Here is a 21,171-nt window from a genome sequence, read left to right as displayed (position 1 = left end):
ATTTTTCTTATTGGCTAACACTCACGTTGGAGGTTCTTGTTCTCCCGCTTAATGGTCTCCAATTGGTCTAAAGTTTCCTCGTAGGAATTCTTCATCTTGAACAGCTCAGTGCTCAGAGATCTTGATTCTTTCAGGGCAGACTCAAGCTCAGACTGTGACTCCTCATACTTCTGCCGCCACTCAACCAGGATCTAATGGAAGTAAGAAAGACAATTCCAATTTTTCAGTTATGGTAATTATGTATTTCATCATCCGTATTTCCCCGAAGGAGATCTAGATGATATCACCATTTATGACCATAGTATTGGACTGTTTAAATGTAAAAGATCAGGAGTTCAAATTATCCCTAGTACCTTCCACCCCTGATATTATGGGATACTTCGATATTACTGGCCACAGAAGGATGCCATAAAGGGTCAGCTGTACCCTCTTGTGAGATGGTCATAGCTGAGACATTGTGACAGCCAGGGGAGGATTGACAACTCATGGGGCCCCCGGGCAATAGGGGATCATGGGGCCCCTGTGTCCTTGCCCAAACTCAAAAAAGCCTATGAAAAAGGTACCAGGGCATCTCATGGGGCCCCCTACTGACCCCGTGCCCTCGGGCAGTGCCCGAGTTTCCAAATGGTCAGTCCGCCCCTGGTGCCAGCATTAAAAGAGACCATCCCAACCACACCAACATGCTTTTTGGCAAACTCCCTTCTCCAAACCTTCTGGAATCTCCTCCGCCCACTCTTTTTATAGTCACCTTGTCAAAGTTCTTTTGTTTCTTGTCCAGAGCAGCTGCCAGTGAATTAGCCCTCTCCACGTCAATCATCAAGTCCTCTACCTCCGCTTGCAGCCTTTGTTTCGTCTTCTCTAGAGAGGCACACTTTGAATTTACTGCCTCAATATGTTCCTCAGCTTCTTGAAGGCGCTGGGCCAGCTTCTTTCTGTGGCACATAAAACAACAGTCATAGTTACTAGTCCAGGTCACCGATGGACTGATGGACACAATGATCAGCCAAAAGCAGAGCTCAAGTGCCAAAACCTCTTATATGTGATTTACAGAATTAAGTTTAAGCCTTTTGATATGCTGCTAATGATTACACACAATTAAGAATATCTGGTTTACTTTTCTTATGGTAGTTCAGGATTAGTTCAGCCAGGTAGACACATGGTGGTCACAGGCTTTTCATTCACTGTTGACCCTCAGTCATTGGTCACATGGCGTTATCAGCACATCTAACCAACAAATTGTTATGGCTTCCTTTTTTGAAGACTTCAAAAGCAACAACATTGTCTGCTATCATTGTCTTAAGCAGTAATTCCCCAATCCTTATGAGCTGATGCAAATAATTTTATACAGATAATCTAATATGTATTTGTATTTTGAAGGTTCATGTTTGGACACATTCCAGAACTGAGAACGCCCTGTGGGTGGGGCGAAACGCGTTGACTTACTTCCGGTCCGCCGTCATCTTGGCCAATGTCACTTCCGGTATTTGGAACGCACGCCGACTTTTGCGGTTCAAGCGGCCATCTTAGAGGTGGAAAGCTGGTCATCCTCTACAGTGATTCTTAAAGCGTGAGATCCCTATATTTACAATTTGGAAACTTGTTCCTTTGAAGCCTTTGAGGCTATTAAACAAGGCCTGTTATTTTATTGAAACATGTGAGTGTCCTTATTCTATCGATTTATATGGTATTGAGTGGCAGTATTACACTATGTAGCCTTTCTTTCCTTGCACATTATTGAGGATTCCATGGAGAAGTAGAGTGGAGTCGATTGCTGTATCTATGCAGGGTGAAGAAGGAGATTTGAGTTCCTTTGGAGGGGCTATAGGATCCCTTATATCCTATGAGGCTTATTACTCACCTCCATCTGGTGAGTGCGGTCAATATTATTTGTCACATGGTGATTAGGTGGAAGCACATTTTGGAACATTTTCTTGAAAATCCTTTTGGGAATTGGGAATAACGACTTATGTTTGAATTATTATATATATATATTTTTTTTTTTTTGTACGGACATTTATTTATTTGTGATTATTTTTTATTTAATTTTTGCGCTGTTTTTCATGTTATACATTCCAGAACTGAACTTCACACTAGTTGATCAAAGGGGGAAATGTGTTCATCACAGCCGTCATTTTTTTTTATTGAATCCTACAATAAATATCCACCCTGAAGACTTTTGACAAGTCTTATTCAGTATATTTTATCTCCAGAACCGCTCTGCAATATGTACACGAGTAAATGTTATAAATGGTTTTACATTAAGTCTGCTGAAATAGTAGCTGCTACTTACTTGGCATCTTCCAGCTCCTCTGTGCGCTGAATGGCGTCTGTTTCATATTTAGTCCTCCATTGAGCCACTTCACCATTGGCCTTGGATAACGATCGCTGTAGTTCTGCCTTGGCCTCCTGCTCCTCCTCATACTGCTCCCTGAGAAGGTCACAGTCATGGCGTGAGGACTGCAAGCTGTGAGCCAAAGCATTCTTTGCCTGAGAAGTAAATAAAAGGAGACATTAGAATGAGAGTAAAGATCTGGTGAGAGGGGCGTTCCAGCCTAAGGCCCGATCTTACCTTCACCTCCTCCTCCATCATCCTTTTCAGCTCTTCAATCTGCTGGGTGAAGGCTTGTTTAGATCTGGAAAGTTGTGAGACAAGAGCCTCCCTCTCCTCCAACTGACGAGCAATCTCCCCTGCATTCAAAATTACACAGATAACTGCTTAACATTAACTGATATTTTAATGTCTGTGCTAAAAAGTTACACAGAACATGTACGGTAGAGAGATCTCACCAGTTGAGTTCCTAAGAGATACAAAAGCCAGCTAATGAATCAGTTAACCAAACTCCATCTAGCATGTTTGTGCTAAATGTACAATAGCCTCCACTTTTCAAAGAAGGCTATTGCATTGAGTCTGTTTCACATTTGGGAATCCAATTCGTTCCAAAGGTGTTCAGTAGGGTTGAGGTCAGGGCTTTGTGCAGGCCACCCAAGTTTCTCCACACCAAACCATGTCTGGACTGGCTTTGTGCACAGGTGTACTTTCAAGCAGGAAGAAAAAAGGTCTTCCCCAAACTGTTTGCACAAGGTTTGAAAGCTCACAATTGTCTAAAATGTCTTTGTATGCTGTATTATAAACAGTGCCCTCTATTGAACTCAGTAAATTGGAGTGGGTTGGTTCCACATACTTGTGACCGTAGAATGTATGTAACACCCTGCTGATGTTTGTGTTGCGCTTTATATATATATATATATATATATATATACATACATATATATATATACACACATAGGGCTTGTTTTCTCAGAAAATAGGTGCAGGAACTCAACTATGACCCCCCCCCCCCCCCCCCCCCCAGGTAAGCCAGGACATTTTTAATCTTTTAACTACTCTAGGTTCTTACAGAATAAGGAACTGCTATCTGCTGCTGCCCCTGCCCTAATCTTGGATCTCCAGGACACTGGCAACATGTGTGAGACTGCAGTGGACTCGACTGGGGGCATGTTAGTGCTGCTTGCTGTCCTTGTATCTCCATATCTGGGGGGGGGAGATCATGATGGCTAAGGGTCTCTTTCTGTGTTGTTTTTTTGTTTGGGAAGGAGCAAGCAGCATCCATTTGGGGTCTCTATTTGGTGGGGATGGCTGTCAGTCATCTCCATCCTACAAGCACCTCCATCCAGTCATCTCCATCCTGCTCACACACAGTCACCTCCATCCAGTTATCTCCATCCTACACACACACAGTCACCTCCATCCAGTCATCTCCATCCTACACACACACAGTCACCTCCATCCAGTCACCTCCATCCAGTTATCCTCATCCTACATGCACACCTGTCATCCTGTCATCTCCATCCTGCACACACACAAACATCTACATCCTGCACACACCTCCATCCAGTCATTCCCAACCTGCACACACACACACAGTCATCTCCATCCTCCCTTGTTCTGCACTGTACATTCCCTATTTAACATTCTCCACTATGTAAGTAATCTCAAACTCTATTTAACCACACCCTGTTAAAGCCATGCCCAATACGTGGCATATTTTAAACCACACCAAACTTTTTGGCTATAACCACGCCCATAAAATATGAATGCTCCACCCCTAAGTAAAGTAATGCCCTGCCTATAAAGGCTTTCCTGCCACAAAGAAAAAGAAGTGTCCCTAAAAACTTTTTCAAATGTTGATAACTATGTATTAAGCTGAAGCACCCAGCTGGCTCTAGTACCTTCTCGCACACTGTAGGTGGCTCCGCCTTTCTCATTTGCAGGGAGATCATCCATCAAGGGTGTCAGTATCTGCACTGCACCCCAGGCACCTGCATCTCCCTTTTCCCCTTTTCAGTGGGAGCTGCTCAGGAGATCTGATTTGTGGAAGCCAGACTTCTGTGTTTGCAAGTGGTAGTAACGAGGAGGGAATAGATGGCTTGAGCAAGGGAGTTCCAACACGTTCCTGAGTATATGTGTACTGATTTCCTCAGACTACAGGGAAGAGTCTGTCTTGGAGACAGACATCAAGTTTCTTGAAGTTTGTTTGAGGGGATACTTCTCAACAAATGCACTGGATACAATGGTAACATAGATACCATTGTTTTATTTCAGTTGACAGTTGGATCAGTCTATTGTTCTGTAATCATAGTCAAGCAAAGTTTGACTTTTTGACAAATATGACCTATGGCATGTAAGCTACCACAGTGCCATCTTGAGGTCGAATTGGAGAATGTTTCTTCCATTGAGACACATTATAGCGAAAGGAGCCACAGCCAAGTAGGATGGTAAAACTTTCCAAATAAAAGCCAACACAAAGTTACCCTATTAAAGAAGGATAAAGCCATGTAGAGTTTTGAAACTGTCATATAACATCTGTATTGTGTATTGGCTGTAGGTAGAGGATGGAACTGAATCCAAACTTACTTTTCAAATACAACTGAGAGTGAGCTTCTGTCTTTGTCCAGTGAGATCTTATTTGTATTATGTTCTCATTTTTATTATTACTCAGCACAGTGGCTAAAATGTTAGCACTTCTGCCTGGCAGCTCTAGGGTCGTTGGTTCAAATCGCAACCACAGCACCACCTGCCTGGAGTTTGCATGTTCTCCGTGTCTGTGTGGGTTTCCTCTGGGTACTCCGGTTTCCTCCCACACTCCAAAGACATGCTGGTAGGGTAATTGGATCCTGTCTAAAATTGTCCCTAGTATGTGTATGTATGAATGTGAGTTAGGGTCCTTAGATTGTACACCTCATGAGGGTTAGGGACTGATGTGAATGTACAATATATATGTAAAGTGCTGCTTAAATTGATGGCGCTATATAAGTACCTGTAATAAATAAACTCATCTTTTTAAGGCATACATTTCTAAATGTTGCAACAATACACTCCATTCTTCAATCGATTAAATCATTTTTCTACTTTAGATTACTTATCCCAGAGTGCTGCTGTGTTTTTGTTTTACACAACCCTTAGACAGTCCATTTATTAATCATTCTTTTTTCATTCAGCCAGCAGGGTGAACGAAAAAAAATTACCCAATTCCCCCATCCACATATTTGAGGTGGATGGGGGAATAACTCCCCACTATTGTGTTCTGATGGCAGGGAGCTATAGCCGGCTGCACTGACCGATCAGAAAAAAACAACAGGCTCAGGGGCGGACTGACAACTCATGGGGCCCCCGGGCAATAGGGGATCATGGGGCCCCTGTGTCATTGCCCAAACTCAAAAAAGCCTATGAAAAAGGTACCAGGGGCATCTCATGGGGCCCCCTACCGACCCCAGGCCCTGCTGAACCGGGAGAATTTCGAACCTTAACACCCCAACTCTAGCACACTAACCCAACCACCCTATCTCTAACAGTCCTAACACCTCAACTCTAAACCTTAGCTCTAAGTTCAGTATTTTTGTTTAAATCAGACAGGCTGGAAGAAGCTTGTCCCCCTAGCACAGACCCTATGCCTGTAATGTGTAAAATGTATTCAGTTCTACGCCCCAGAGGAGCTCACAGCATGACACCCACCAGACTCAGTCTGCAGGCGAGCTCTCTGCATGGTCAGTTCTGCCACGGTCCGTTGGTTCTCCTCTGCCTTAGACTTGAATTCGCTGAGATGGTCCTCCAGAGTACGACATATCTTCTCCAAGTTGGCCTAGAATTTAAAACAAAATGTAGAATTCTTAGTCACACATTTATTGAAATATAACACCCTATACCATCACTTAGACCAACTTCACAATGAATGGAGATATTACACAATGCCTGAAAGCTGTATCTGCTAAATAAAACATTCTGCATACAATGTTACTCACCAGCAGGTTTTGCTGGACACTACATATAGTCTCATAATGCATTGATTAAAAAAAAACAAGTTAAAAAGTAAGACACACAAAAGCAAACATAAAACAGATGGACATCTTACATAAAAAGTATTCTCCTGCTGAAATGCGTGGATAATACCTCCCACGTAGATGGGACCCTTCAGATGGACCAAAAATTGAATGTGTATCTCAACCCACCCAGACTATCCACTGTGATAGAACAGGCTGACCATTGCATCTTACCAAATTAGCATGGGTAGGATTTTGGTTATCAAAATCTTTAAACACTCATAACAGTGTCAAGTCATAAATTATGAATCTGAAAGTAAGGAAAAGGGTTTCAGCTGTTGTTCTGCTATGAAGGAGACCAAACATGGACACTTTACACCTAGCAGAACCAGTAACATAATAAAATAAACATTTTCCATATTCTAGAATAAAGCTCTTGCATGAAGTTTTATAATGGTGAACTCCACTGGATGGGAATTATAAATTAATCAATTTTCCAGAAAAGGAATAAAATACACATATTTATTTGGTGTTCTGTGAAAACGCACCAAGGAGTTAATTGACCTCCACTGTGAAGGTATACAGATTAAACATTTGGCTTTCCTTTGACACTGTAATGGTAAAATGTTATGTATGTTCCAAAAAGACCCCCCCCCCTGACTGGATCATAACAGACCTGTACTATGATTTTTTTTTTTTTAATGTTTATGAAAATATGATCCAGGACTAATCAGTCTTCACTAGATCATAATAGGCTATAAATGACTGAACAAAAGCCTTCTTTGAGGTGAGAGGGTTAATTAATTCTTGGAGAAACTAAGATACGTCATGAGAAAAACTATTGGATCCTATTTATCAAAGTGTTTGAAAGATGAGTTGTTAATACGTTATCCATTTATATTGTCATTTTTATTTTTACATAGTGTGCTAGAGAAAGAATGGAAAGCAGACTGGTCAATGGTGTCAGTAAGGATAGTTCACCATTTACTTTGGAGGACCCTTTGATAAACAGGGCACATTGCAGAGTCAGAGGATTAGCCTGCGGCTCACATTTCAAGTGACCAACCTTGGATTTGGTGACATTCTCTAGGTTGCCATTGATGTCATCATTCTCCATCCTCATCTCACTCTTCTCCTTTTCCAGCTTCTGCTTTACCCTCTGCAGGTTGTCGATCTGTTCCCCGAACTCAGCAGCGCTATCTGCTTGCTTTTTCCGTAAAGCCGCCACCATGGCGTCATGCTGTAGAGACATCTCCTCCAGGTCCCGGCGCATCTTCTGAAAATCTGTCTCCCTCTTCTTATTGAGCTCAATCTGTGTGGCTGTGACTCCTCCAGCTTCCTCCAGCCTCTCACTGATCTCCTCCAGCTCCCTTGACAACTCAGACCTCTGCTTCTCCGCCTTGGCACGGGTCGCTTTCTCTGATTCTATCTCCTCTTCCACCTCCTCAATTCGAGCCTGTCATTTAAATACCCATTTAGAACATCAGAACTAAAATCAGTTATAAGACAAATAAACTTAAAGTAGAAAAGGGTATCATGGAACAGGACTCTTTACCCTACCACAAACCTGTTTCTGTTAAAACTATGTAGCTGTTGTTCTGATTTGATAGCCACTCTAGGGCTGTGTAGATGGGCAAAAGCAATTTGCTTTTAGGTGCCCAAAACTTGTTTTCAACTTCATTTTAGTTGCCTCAGAGTTAAATCCAAGTTCCTTCACTGAGGCTTTGGACTTGTAGCTGATCTCTTTATAAGCTGCCTCAAGTTGGGTTTGCATTCCCATTGACTTATTTATGGAGAAAAGCAATTCTGAACAAAAGCCTGTGCACACGGGACCTAGGAGGGAAGAAGGTTCTCCAGGATGTGCTGCACTTGAGCTTTGTGTTACCCACAAGATACGGCAACGCAATATTATTCAAGAGCACCCGCCTGTGATCAGGGATGGTCAATGAAAAAGCCACCAAAACATAATGTTGTACACTCACTGGGGGCTACAGTGCTAGCATTGTGATGGAGGCCTTGTCATCAGTGATCTGTATGGTGGTTCTTGGGGAAATGGAGAGTTAATTCCATCAGCTGTAATAGCTGTGTGAGAACCTGAAAGAGGAGGTATGTTTACGTAGGATACCTAATGGCTTATCTTTGCCATGGGGAAGTTAGTAAATGTAAACCTGATCATTGACCCTTAAAACACTGGTGGAAATTCCTAATAGTAGGAATTGTAAGGAGGAAAAAAACGTCCTCTTTCCTGAGGAAGACTGTTATATCAAGACTAAACCATGGCCACTGCCATAGAGCAATACAGAGAGAAGACTACATGCTATAAGGAGCCTAGGTCATGGTTTGGCTTTAGATGACCTCCTCTTGCAGGAATAGATTATGAATGTTTTTATCAGCTGTATAGCAACAAAAATGGACATGAAGACCCAGCATGTGGTTAGGTAAGGAAAAGATACAGTAGTAAAAATGATGTATCATCGATTAAAGTATATCTAAACCAAAATCAAAAATATTTTATGTTACAGCTAACTAGTGCTTGGTATGGTGGCTGCATTCTTTTGATTTATTTTTACCAGGCAATTTTGCAAAGAACACACATCTTGTCCCTGGGTGTCTATGTAACCCCTCTACTCTGTCTATGGAGGAATACATGGTTGTCACCCTAGGCTGCTCTCCTGATATGGACTACAAAGGTGCCTGGATCCCGTCATTTCCAAGTGCAACTGATAGATTACAGAAGATAGCTGTGAAGAAGGGTATTCCTCTGTTCAGTTCAGAGTAAGTGACAAGCAGGGGCGGACTGACCATTTGGAAACTCGGGCACAGCCCGAGGGCCTGGGGTCAGTAGGGGACCCCATGAGATGCCCCTGGTACCTTTTTCGTAGGCTTTTTTGAGTTTGGGCAAGGACACAGGAGCCCCATGATCCCCTATTGCCCGGGGGCCCCATGAGTTGTCAGTCCGCCCCTGGTGACAAGTGTGTTAAACACAGTGTCAGACCTTGGCCACCTTTATCAGCCTGTGAAAAATGGTGGTCAATCTCACACCGCACTGTTACCAATACGTGAAGATGACACACTCAGCCTCACACTGCACAAAGATTTTCCAGCTCATGGGACCACAGTCTAAGTGCCAGCAGACAGAGTAATTGTTACTAGGTCTAGGTAAGTACACAGTTAACCTAATACACATCAGTTTAGCTGCCACCAGATAGTTTATCAGAATATCGACTATTCACAATAATGATTATGAATTTTACTAAATGTCTGTAATACACATTGTCACATACAGGCCACGCCATAGTGATGCCTTTTACCCTCCAACAGGCTTAATTGTAGAGGTGGTGCTGGCCTCTTTGATTAAACCCATAGTAGGATGAAATGGGTCAGAGGGGGTGTCTATGGGAGGAGGCTAGCTGAAGCCGATCTTCCATATCCAGCATCACTAGGCTGACATGTGTGCGGCTCCGTTCTCTCTTATTGGATGTTTGTATAACTGAGCTTGACGGGCTCAACTTGGAGCAGTGGCACTATACTCATAGCTTGGAGTCACTAGGTAGTACTTTCACAGAAGCTTGGAGCGGTGCTTTCTTTATGGTGTTACAGATAAATCATTCCTAAATACGGTAGATTATGAGCAGCACAGTGGCTAAATGGTTAGCACTTCCGCCTGGCACTACTAGGGTCGTTGGTTCAACCACGGCACCTCCTGCCTGGAGTTTGCATGTTCTCCCTGTGCCTGCGTGGGTTTCCTCTAGGTACTCCGGTTTCCTCCCACACTCCAAAGACATGCTGGTAGGTTAATTGGATCCTGTCTAAATTGGCCCTTGTATATGAATGTGAGTTACGGACCTTAGATTGTACGCCCCTTGAGGGCTAGGGACTGATGTGAATGTACAATATATATGTAAAGCGCTGCGTAACTTGACGGTGCTATATAAGTACCTGAAATAAATAGATAACAATCTTTCCTCCTTCTTTTTCTATTTGTGTACTTTAACTCGGTGGAATATCCAAGAGAAGAGTTGTATAAGGATTACCTGAAGCTCTTTTATTTTCTTCTGTAACTGGTTCCCCATCACTTGTTCGTCCTCTATTCTGCTCAACAGCTGGCTGATCTCAAAGTCCTTTCTGAATTAATGAGAAAATCCTCATTGAGATTTCATATGTTAAATGTAAACTTTTTTGTGCAAATTAGGATTAAGCCCCCTCTACAAGAGATATTTCTAATATATTTTCATGGCTGCAGTAAAAATCTGAGTCATTTCCCTTAGTAACCAGTCTGGTTCTTAGAGCTCAGCTTTTCTGCTTAGCTACTGTTGTCATCACAATGACTCCTACATACTGTATATACTTTTAGAGAACCAACTAGAGAGTGTGAGACAAAGAATTACTTTATGCATCCTATAGCAGGTTCTCCTTAGGAACTTTCAGATAACGTAAGGGTGGTGACACATGATTCAAATGAAAATCAAAACTAAATGTTTCAATCAAGATAGGGAAACAAGAAAACCTAGAACAAAAATTAAATCCCATCCCATTTCAACCAAAATTGAGAAAAAAAACTTTACTTTTTCAGTTTTTCATCCATTTGTTGTTTGTCATTTTCCAAATCCATGATGGAGTCCTGGGCAAGTTTCAGGTCCCCCTCAAGCTTCCTCTTTGCCCTCTCATTGTCCATTCGGACCTTCTTCTCTTGTTCCAGGGAACCTTGCAGCTAAGAGGCAGATTAAACATAATGGTTACTGATCAGCCACAAGGGGGGATACCATGAACTCCTTAAACTTTTTATTGTTCCTCAATGCACAATCTTCAGTGAGGTATATGAACATATTGATAGCGTTGTACCAAGTTTGGTCTCTAATATATTAATCGGGTCTAGAAAATTCCCTTCCCAAACACAACCAGTCATAACTAGCCACTCACATCATCAATTTGCTGCTCTAGTTTGATCTTCAGTTTGGTCAAGGAGTTTACTTTGTCCTCCTCAGCCTGAAGATCATCCAAGGTCTGTTGGTGGGCCTCCTGCAGAGCTTTTTTCTCCTTGGTCAGCTTGACGATTGTTTCATCTAAGCCAGCCATTTCTTCAGTAAGGTTTTTAACCTAACAGCAAAATGAAAATATATAAAAAGTGTTATTGCTTCACACAATGTGCCTAATTTATTCTCATTCCTTGAGACTCTCAAATTGGAAGCCTATTTCTGGTAGAGTAATACTTTGCATACCTTGTTTTCTGTGGCATGCCTCTCTTTCTCAACTTTAGCTAAGGTCAGCTCCAAGTCATCAATGTCCTTCTTGAGCTCGGAACACTCATCCTCCAGTTTCCTCTTCTTAGCAGTCAGCTCAGCATTTGATTCCTCTTCATCCTCCAGCCTCTCATTCAACTCCTTGATTTTGGCCTCTAACTGGATTTTACTTTTAATTAGCTGATCACATCTCTCCTCCGCATCTGTTAAATTCTCGGTTTCCTGTTGAGGAGAAATAAAAAAGTACCAGCAATACTTTGAGAATGTTTTAATCATCTTCAGCTCCGGCACATGTATAGCTCTCATGGAATAGTCATTTCAATTTGCTATTGCGAAAAAAACTTCAGTACTTAAGATAATTTATTTTTTTCTCAGAACAAACTAGACTTTAAAAAAGAAAACTTTAGCTCTATACAGACCAGGGGCCAGGTAAATCTTTAACTGTAATATTATTGTCATCCTAAACAGTAAAACGAAAAGCATGGAACACTTGTGTGACCTGCAGATCTTGTTACTAGCAATTAACCTCCATTGACTCTCACAGTCCAATTAGGCAGTAGTTCTACAAATATAAAATCTTGGGTTTCTTGTATAATAAGGTATTACAAACCACAACCTCAATACCGAACAGCATGATGGCAGAGATCCCTGCATAGGAGCTGCCAGATAGTGCCCTTTTATCACAAGGGTTAACTTACTAAAGGCAAATAGACTGTGCACTTTGTAAAGTGCAGTTGCTCCAGAGCTTGGTAAATGAGCAGAATCTCTGCTGCCTTCCATCACCCAATCATGTGCAAGCAAAAATTCTGGTTTTTTTCTTCCTTGCATGCAATTGGGTATTCTTGACAAAGTGAAGCTTTACCTCATTTACTAAACTCTGGAGCAACTGCACTTTGGAAAGTGCACAATCTATTTGCCTTTAGTAAATCAACCCCAAAGAGTTCTTGCACAATAATTCACAGATGTAACTACAGACTCTGAACACCATGCCAAACAAAAGTGTGAATCGTGCCCACAAGAACATACCTGCACATAATAAAGCACACATTGCAAGGCTGTCCACTTGCTGGAGCTCCAAAATAAGTAGTGTAACAAATAATGATGTGACCAATGACATGCAATTGTGGTATAGCAAAAAAAGTACAATTATTCATGCACAAGTATCTCAGTATGTTCCATGCAATATGTGAAGTGTAAGCAAAAGTAAGTATAAAGAGGGTATGCAGAGACTTCGTGTTGGTTGCGCCTCAAATGTCCAAACAGGGCAAAGTCCTAAATGCATTTTTGCCATGGCTTCCTCAGAGGGGTGTGGCTTTTATGTGTTGTTTGAAGTTTTAATTGAACGTTTTTATATCCACTATATTGCCAAAAGTATTTGGGCCCGCCCTCCAAATCATTGGATTCAGGTGTTCCAATCCCCTCCATGACCGCAGGTGTATAAAATCAAGTACCTAGACATGCAGACTGCTTCTACAAACATTGGTGAAAGAATGGGTCGCTCTCAGGAGCTCAGTGACTCCAAGCGTGGTCCCGTGATAGGTTGTCACCTGTGCAATAAGTCCATCCGTGACATTTCCTGGCTACTAAATATTCCACGCTCAACTGTTAGTGGGATTATAACAAAGTGGAAGCAACTGGGAACAACAGCCACTCAGCCACCAAGTGGTCAGCCACGTCACATGACAGAGCGGGGTCAGCGCATGCTGAAGCACACAGTGCACAGAAGACGCCAACTGTCTGCAGAGCCAATAGCTAAAGACCTCCAAACTTGGTGTGGCCTTCAGATTAGCACAACAACAGTGTGTAGAGAGCTTCATGGAATGCAATGAAAAGCATCAGATGCAGTGGTGTAAAGTACACCGCCACTGGACTCTAGAGCAGTTGGACCAGTGGAGACGTGTTCTCTGGAGTGACCAATCACGCTTCTCTGTCTGGCAATCCAATGGATGTGTCTGGGTTTGGTGGTTGCCAGGAGAATGGTACTTGCCTGACTGCATTGTGCCAAGTGTAAAGTTTGGTGGAGGGGGGATTATGGTTTTGGGTTGTTTTTCAGGGGTTGGGCTTAGCCCCTTAGTTCCAGTGAAGGGAACTCTTAAGGCATCAGCATACCAAGACATTTTGGACAATTTCATGCTCCCAACATTGTGGGAAGAGTTTGGGGATGGCCCCTTCCTGTCCCAACATGACTGCGCACCAGTGCACAAAGCAAGGTCCATAAAGACATGGAGGAGCCAGTTTGGGGTGGAGGAACTTGACTGGCCTGCACAGAGTCCTGACCTCAACCCCATAGAACACCTTTGGGATGAATTAGAGTGGAGACTGTGAGCCAGGCCTCCTCCCCCGACATCAGCCTGACCTCACAAATGTGCTTCTGGAAGAACGGTCCAACCTTCCCATAGACACCCTCCTAAACCTTGTGGACGGCCTTCCCAGAAGAGTTGAAGCTGTTATAGCTTCAAAGGGCGGGGCCAACTCAATATTGAACCCTATGGACTAAGGCTGTGATGCCATTAAAATTCATGTGCATGTAAAGGCGGGCGGCCAAATACTTTTGGCAATATAGTGTATGTACATATAGTAAAAGCTATTGATGTATATTTTATTGGTTTTTATATCTTTTCGATTGTTCTGCTGTTATACTACAACTATGACATTCTTTTTTAGGATGGTTCTGTAAAAAATCATTTTATTTTCTAAATCAGCCATTCTCAACCTTTTCAACACAGAGGAATCCTTGAATTAACTTGGTGTTCATGAGGGAGCATACGAATTTCAGTCCATCTATGGATCGAGTTCATTACAACCAGCCTTGTGAGTATTTTTTGTATGATTACTCCTGGTGGCTATAGCTGCCAACAGTGAACGTTGTATTCTGACATCTGAGAATCATGCCAAGCTCTGTTGGAGGGTTTATGGGGAAATCAAGCAATTTTCTTTCCTCGACAAGAAAATTGCTTAAAGTGGTTCTAAAGTCTCAAGGTTTTTTACCTTCATGCATTCTGTCAGCCTCCCCCCAACACTTACCGGAGCCCCCTCTTGATCCAAAGATGTCCACAAGAGCCTGATTGGCTGAGGCAGCAGAGGGAACCAATGGCTCCCGCTTCTGTCAATTAAAACTTAGTGAGCGAATTAGGAGAGGGAGGGGGCAGAGCCGAGCCGAGCCACGGCTCTATGTGTGAATAGACACACAGAGCCGTGGCTCGGTAGCGCACCTGCTCGGGTGCCCCCATAGGAAGCTGTTCGCTATGGGGCCACCGGACAGCAGGGAGGGGCTAGAAGCCCCGATAGGGGGGCCCGAGAAAAGGAGGATCTGGGCTGCTCTGTGCAGAACAACTGCACAGAGCAGGTAATTATAGACATGTTTGTTATTTTTAAGAAAAAAAAACAAGACTTTAGTATCACTTTAATGTATAGTCAGCTTATGGGCAGGTTCCCAGCACTGTACAGACCGCTCAGTACTCACAGATTGAACCTGCAGCTGGAGGTCATTCTTCTCCTGCAGAAGCTTCACCATCTTCTCTTCCAGCTCCTTTCTCTTTGCCTCCGACTTGGCCAGGCTGTCTTTGGTTTTGGCAAATTCCTCTTTCATTGCCGCCATCTCCTTCTCGGTCTCAGCACTTCGAAGCAGTGGTTTGATTTTGAAGTAGAGCTTCATCCATGGCCAATGTTTCACATTCATGAACGCCCGGATGTTGTACTGAATTGTATAAATTGCATCCCTGTAATAAACACAACTTATTTGTTGGTAAACTTTGTCCAGGCAATAAATTATCCATAAAAGGCGACTTTAACAGTAACAGCTTTGTAAGTTATTGCAATGTCTTATGTTTTGTAATGTTAATCATTAGGCAGCCCAGAACTCTCCTCATGTTCCTGATACAATCTGGCATTTAGTGAATGCTGAAATGATAGGACAGTTCGATTACAAGTAAAGTCCTACTCTTCTGGTCACCTGATGTGTGGTGTAAAAATTCTTTAGAGCAGACTTTTTTCAGTCTTTTTAACTCAGAGGAACCTTGAAATAATTTTTGTATCTCAGGGAACCCCAACTGAAATTAATAATTCGGAGGTCAGTGGAAAGAAAGTCTGTCTTTACAGTGGTAGTCAGCATGCCACTCTCACAAATATAAAGCTAATTGGTGTCATGCTGTTGGCTCTGCCGAGTGGCGTTGGTCCAAGACCCAGATCACTCAGCCACAGCTCAGGGACCCCCTAGTAGCTCTGGAGGAACCCTAGATTTCCAGGGAACCCTGGCTGAGTATGTCTGGTCTAGAGATTTTATTCACTTTTTTAGTTAAAAAAAAGGTACGGTACATGTCCATCAAGTTCAACCAAAAGACAAAAAAACCAATAATAATAATAATACATAATATACAAATAATGATACATAAATAATATTAATAACACATTCAAAAACTATCCTTACAACCCTTAACCCTAAACTTGATCCCACTGCAGAGTGCTCTATTTAAAGGTCTCTCTCCCATTGCTCAGCCTTAAAATTAAACCACAACTGGGGTGGGGTGGAAAACATTCAAATAGTTCTCGCTTGTCAAATCTTGCATCAACTGATAGAGATTCTCCATACTGAATGTCCTATTTCTCAGTGTCTTAGAACCAGGGGCGGACTGACCATTTGGAAACTCGGGCACTGCCCGAGGGCCCGGGGTCAGTAGGGGGCCCCATGAGATGCCCCTGGTACCCTTTTTCATAGGCTTTTTTGAGTTTGGACACAGGGGCCCCATGATCCCCTATTGCCTGGGGTCCCCATGAGTTGTCAGTCCGCCCCTGTCTCAGAACCTTTCTGGCTCCAGAGGCCTCTAGGAAAAAACGTCAACCTAAGATAATTTTTTTAATATATGTAGATGAGCTCTACCTTCTGTCCAATATCTTCTTGTACTCCAGTCGCATCAGGAAGCCCCGACATAAGGCCTGTGTGCGTGTAATGAGGAGGGCCAAGCGGTCGTCCCGCATCTCCTCCAGGGTGCCCAGGAGACCAGCTTTAAAGAAGACCTGAGAGGGAAAAATGATATATAACCACCCAGGACAGAAAATATACTGTGATTCAAAAGTAAAACTCATCTATAGAATATTTAATAAGTGGTGAAAAAGACAACCAAGCCTGGCATTTCTGATTTCATTTTTAAAGTGGCAGGTTCTGGGGCTGTTATCCTCATCCTTCAATTGAGAAGAGGCAGAGCAAAAATGCCCCAGAACTGATTTTAATATTCTTGAACACAAACTGGTAATATGTCACTGTTCAATATTATTGTAACTAAATATCTCAGAGAGGCTTTGTTGATTTAGATTGTACGCCCCTTGAGGGTTAGGGACTGATGTGAATGTACAATATATATGTAAAGCGCTGAGTAAATTGATGTCGCTATATAAGTACCTGTAATAAATAATCTTCATCCAAGGATGACCTTGGATGAAGAGTGTCACCATCACTGCTGAAGAAAAATTAAGACACAAACAAATTGGGCTGAATAATAATGAAAATAGGTTCTAGAGTGTGTGTGTGTCCATTGGAGGGTTCCATAAACGGAATGTACAAGAGGAATCTAAAAGAGGGACATATGAGAAGGATTTGTAGGAAAAATCCTTGAGAGACATCTATGAGAAGGAACTTTGAGAAGGATTCATCAGAGGGATCTATGAGAGAGGGGAAAATTCAATGAGATGAATCAATGAGAAGGATCTTTGAGATTGATCAGTGAGGTTACTTATGAAAAGCATATTTGTATGAGATTCTTGTGAGGGATCCATGAGTGGAATCTTTAAGAGGGATCCATGAAAGGTATCTATGAGAGGGAATCCATGGGAAGGACCTACAGTATGAGAGGGATCTGTGAAAGAACTCTACGAGAGGGATTTATGAGATGGACATTTGCAAGAGAAATCCAGGAACAGGATCTATAAGAGGGATCAATGAAAGGGATCTATGAGAGGATCTAGTGTGTTATGGCTCACTGTATGGTTTCAGAAAATGATATTGGTGTAGCACCCTCCTAGTCAGCTAGGGGGGAGCTAGACTCCAATTGCTAGCAAAGAGGGCTGAATAGCAGGGATCAAATTGTGGTTAGAGCTGTGAGGCTCTGCAGACCAGCCCTCTGGAATTTCCTCCTGCTCTAGAACTTTAGATAAAAGTCTAGAAGCAGTGGTAGGGTCTGAGGAGAGGCAAGTCTGTACTTTTAGAGGGCCCTGGCCAATCCCCAACAGAAGGCTTGGCAAGGGGCCAGGACAACCTTTAAGTGTAACTGAGCCTGCTCAGCAGGAGAGGAGAGTTTGGGTGGAAGAGGAAGATGTGAGGCTGAGGAGAGGGAGCCTGGGAGGGGGCCTGGATGGGTGAGGGGCTCAGCTCCAGGCAGAAGGACCTGGGAAGGCTGAAAGCTTAGGACTTCACCAGCCCCCTGAGAGAGGACCATCTGTGTGGCAGGGAAGGAGCATCCCAGCTAGAAGGCCTAGCAGCCACCAACCCAATAGCAAAACAGGAGATGGACTAAGCGAGTACACCTGCACCACCTGGGCCTAATAGGGGAAGGAGGCACTCTAGTGGGAAGCTGGATTAGCCTCCCACCTGGGACTGTTTCACCATTTATGTGGCAGACACCAGATCCCCTTTTCAGGGATTCCTCCAGACAGCTGGGTAAAGAAGAGGAATTATCTGGAGTCTGGGGTGGTACTACAGGAGACACTGGCTATCTCTCCAGAAGAGACTGATTGCTGTAACCACTGTACAATGTTCAGGAACTTGTCCTCAGTTTCATTGAGCATCCTGTACACCCCTTACCCTATCCAAGTTGAAATCCCCCTAATAAACATCAAAAAACAAGCTCAAGAACTGCTTACTGACTCCTGAGTGCAAGTCGGCGTGGAAATGCATGTTGCCTGGCTGTGCAGGGCTATAGGGGATCCAAATCCTCAGCAACTCGTAAGAGGGTAGTGCTACATTAGCCAGTGCTGTGAATAAGGAGGTATCACCAGTACTCCTGTATGGGGCCCAGGCCAGCAGGGGGGCCCAGGCAGCTGCGTGAATCAGATGTGGGCAGGGATGGTAACCGACACGGTGTGGGGCAATTACTGGAACCAGCAAGGGAGAATGTCACCAGCACACCGAGGATCACCAATATAGGTCCAAACGTTTTAATGAATGAACACATAGTTACAGCAAGGCAACGTTTCGGAGTCTCGCAGGACCCCTTCATCAGGCATATGACCGGTCATCCTCCCTTACTGATTCTGTTCGGTTCCAGCTAACGGTCGCTGCAGCACCCACACCACACAGACATTTTTAACGCAGGAATGTGTGCATTTGGATTGTACACTTGAATTACTGGAACCAATCCCCTGTATGGCTCTCTTTGCAACAGCTGAAAGCTGGCTTCTGCTCCTCTCCCTCCCACTGGCTTTCAGTTGCCTCAGAGAGAGCCAAACAGGGGGTCAGTTCCAGTAATTGCCCCGCCACATCCATCCCCCTCCCTCTGCATGATGCAATTCCCTCTTCTGTCCAGGCCCCCCTGCGTGCCCCACCCCCACAGTGCTGTCGACTTCCCTCCTCTTCCCAATGGCAGCTTCAAGCGCACAGTAGGATCCTTCAGGATGGAGTGTGGGAGAAGTGTCCAGTAAATATGTTACCTTTACTAGCCCTTCCTCTACTGAAAGAACACAATGAGGGATCAGGAACAATCACTCGCTGTGTTCACTCATAAAGAAGCATAGGAATTTTTTTTTTGGGGGGGAGAGGGTCTCTGTCAGGTTGGCTGTATGGGGCCCCATGGTTTCTAACAGCAGCCCTGACATTGGCTAAACTGAAAAGTAATTTTATCATTGCTGTTTTGATTGTGCCAGCCACACTTGTACTGTTTTTCTACCTCTATAAACTATATTTGTGAAAAGTGATTTTATGGTTTGTGAAGGAATAGGAACTGAACTAAATGGTTCTTATTTTTGTATGCATGGAGTTCTTTCTACATGCATCTTACACTCAGGGTTCTCATTGGCCTACAGATGCCTCTACTGCCTAGCAGGTATCAGTCTGGCCCTGTCATAACTACTAATACACATTTTTCATGCTGTGACTGTACTTAGTATATGCAATGCATTCAGAGTTTTGGAGTTACCTTGGTGTGTCCAAATTTATACTGATTGTGATCAATATCAATGGAGGCCAGGAGCTTCTCGCAGGCCTTCTTACTGTCGATGAAGTGTCCCTCAGGGATGGCGCTGGCATTCAATATACGGTACCTGTATAGTCAAGCAGACAGAATATAAGAACCACACCCTGGATCATTCAGCAGTATGTAACAATGTATGCCTGTAGGGAGATTAATATAATAAAGGAGTTGGAGATCCACACAGGGATTGTCCAACACATCCAAAGCTGCCTACAGACATCAGATGTTGTCAAGCCAGGCCCACAAAATTCAACCATCATATGATCTTTATTATAAAAAATTATCTAGAAACATGCCTTCTGTGACACATCTGGCCATCATAACTGCCCATAAATAATGTAGATCAAGAACTGTACTTCATCAACACAAATGTTTGCACTGCCAGGCATTTTCATAGACTTTGGCCTGGTATCTTCTTCACTTTAAACAAATTCTCTCTTTGGTAATCTCCAGATTTAAGTTCAAAGACACCCAGCCTCACCTTTGCTTGAAATCTCCATAGAGGATCCTGTTAGGAAAACCCTTCCTGCAAATTCGGATTCCCTCCAGCACACCGTTACACCTCAGCTGATGAAGTACTAGATGATGGTCCATAGCACCTGACAGGCACACAGTGACAGTCACTCTTCAGAAGCAACACATTCTGAGACTGGCCTTGGCATCTCTAGCACACATACAAAGCATACCTGGTGTTTTAGTCTCATTAGGGATGAGACACCTTACAAAATGGGGATGAGTGGTCCTCAGGTTAGACATCAGTTTGTTGAGGTTCTCCTGCAGGTTTGAAATTGACTTTATTTCAAGAAATCACTCTGCAGTTTGTTTTTTCTGATAAATCTCTCCCAAATTGACACATTAAATCTAACCCCCACCCCCCTTTTGGTTGATTCCCAATCACTATTTCCTTTAAACTATACAAAGCTGCACACGCATCTTAAATCTTGAAATTTTTTATCCATATTAGCCTGTGTGCAGAGATTTTTGTCATGAAAAATACTGTCTTTCACATTTTCCTAAGAGGATCAGATCAGATTACCCTGAAAAGTGCTGACACAGTCTGAAAAGATGATCCTTTCTTCTTTGCTGCTTTCTTAGTTCCCTCACCTAGAAAAGACAAACGTATAAGATTTACTAAGGCGTTTAAAAAATAAAACAATCCCACCATTTATTGGATCTTAGGACTCCATCCTGTAGAGCAATGGTCTCCAAACTGTGGCCCATGGGATGGATGTGGCCCTTTATCTGTCTTTATCCTGCCCTTGAAGTACTATTCTTTCTGCTGATAGAAGGCACTATTGCTTCCACTGACAGTAACAATGAGACACCATTCCTTTTGCTGCACAAACAGCAGGGCATTATTACTTCCATTGGCATCAACAATGGGGCATTATTCCTCCCATTGGCAGCAACAATGTGTGGCATTATTACTCCCACTG

At 43.1% G+C, this 21,171-nt stretch overlaps 1 protein-coding gene across 1 annotated transcript in view; it reads right to left on the bottom strand.

The window, feature by feature from the left end:
* The window catches only part of LOC149442050 (myosin-3), a 56,769-nt gene that overhangs the window by 11,758 nt on the left and 23,840 nt on the right, over window positions 1–21,171 (bottom strand). Inside the window, exons 17-32 of the mRNA XM_089656572.1 lie at window positions 20,772–20,839; window positions 20,422–20,509; window positions 20,217–20,334; window positions 19,682–19,805; window positions 16,435–16,571; window positions 15,022–15,277; window positions 11,538–11,780; window positions 11,239–11,415; window positions 10,884–11,029; window positions 10,353–10,443; window positions 7,385–7,774; window positions 6,014–6,140; window positions 2,570–2,688; window positions 2,291–2,487; window positions 749–932; window positions 26–191 (exon numbers count right to left, since the gene is read on the bottom strand). Of these exons, the coding sequence (XP_089512698.1) occupies window positions 26–191; window positions 749–932; window positions 2,291–2,487; window positions 2,570–2,688; window positions 6,014–6,140; window positions 7,385–7,774; window positions 10,353–10,443; window positions 10,884–11,029; window positions 11,239–11,415; window positions 11,538–11,780; window positions 15,022–15,277; window positions 16,435–16,571; window positions 19,682–19,805; window positions 20,217–20,334; window positions 20,422–20,509; window positions 20,772–20,839 (2,631 nt within the window). The remainder of the gene's footprint in view (window positions 1–25; window positions 192–748; window positions 933–2,290; window positions 2,488–2,569; window positions 2,689–6,013; window positions 6,141–7,384; window positions 7,775–10,352; window positions 10,444–10,883; window positions 11,030–11,238; window positions 11,416–11,537; window positions 11,781–15,021; window positions 15,278–16,434; window positions 16,572–19,681; window positions 19,806–20,216; window positions 20,335–20,421; window positions 20,510–20,771; window positions 20,840–21,171) is intronic.

Source organism: Staurois parvus, unplaced genomic scaffold (genome assembly GCF_062004578.1).
Source record: "Staurois parvus isolate SC_StPar_1 unplaced genomic scaffold, SC_StPar_1.0 ptg000918l, whole genome shotgun sequence".
Classification (NCBI taxonomy): domain Eukaryota; kingdom Metazoa; phylum Chordata; class Amphibia; order Anura; family Ranidae; genus Staurois; species Staurois parvus.
The sequence above is the reverse complement of the archived record's forward strand: the minus strand, read 5'-3'. Positions and strand labels throughout refer to the sequence as shown.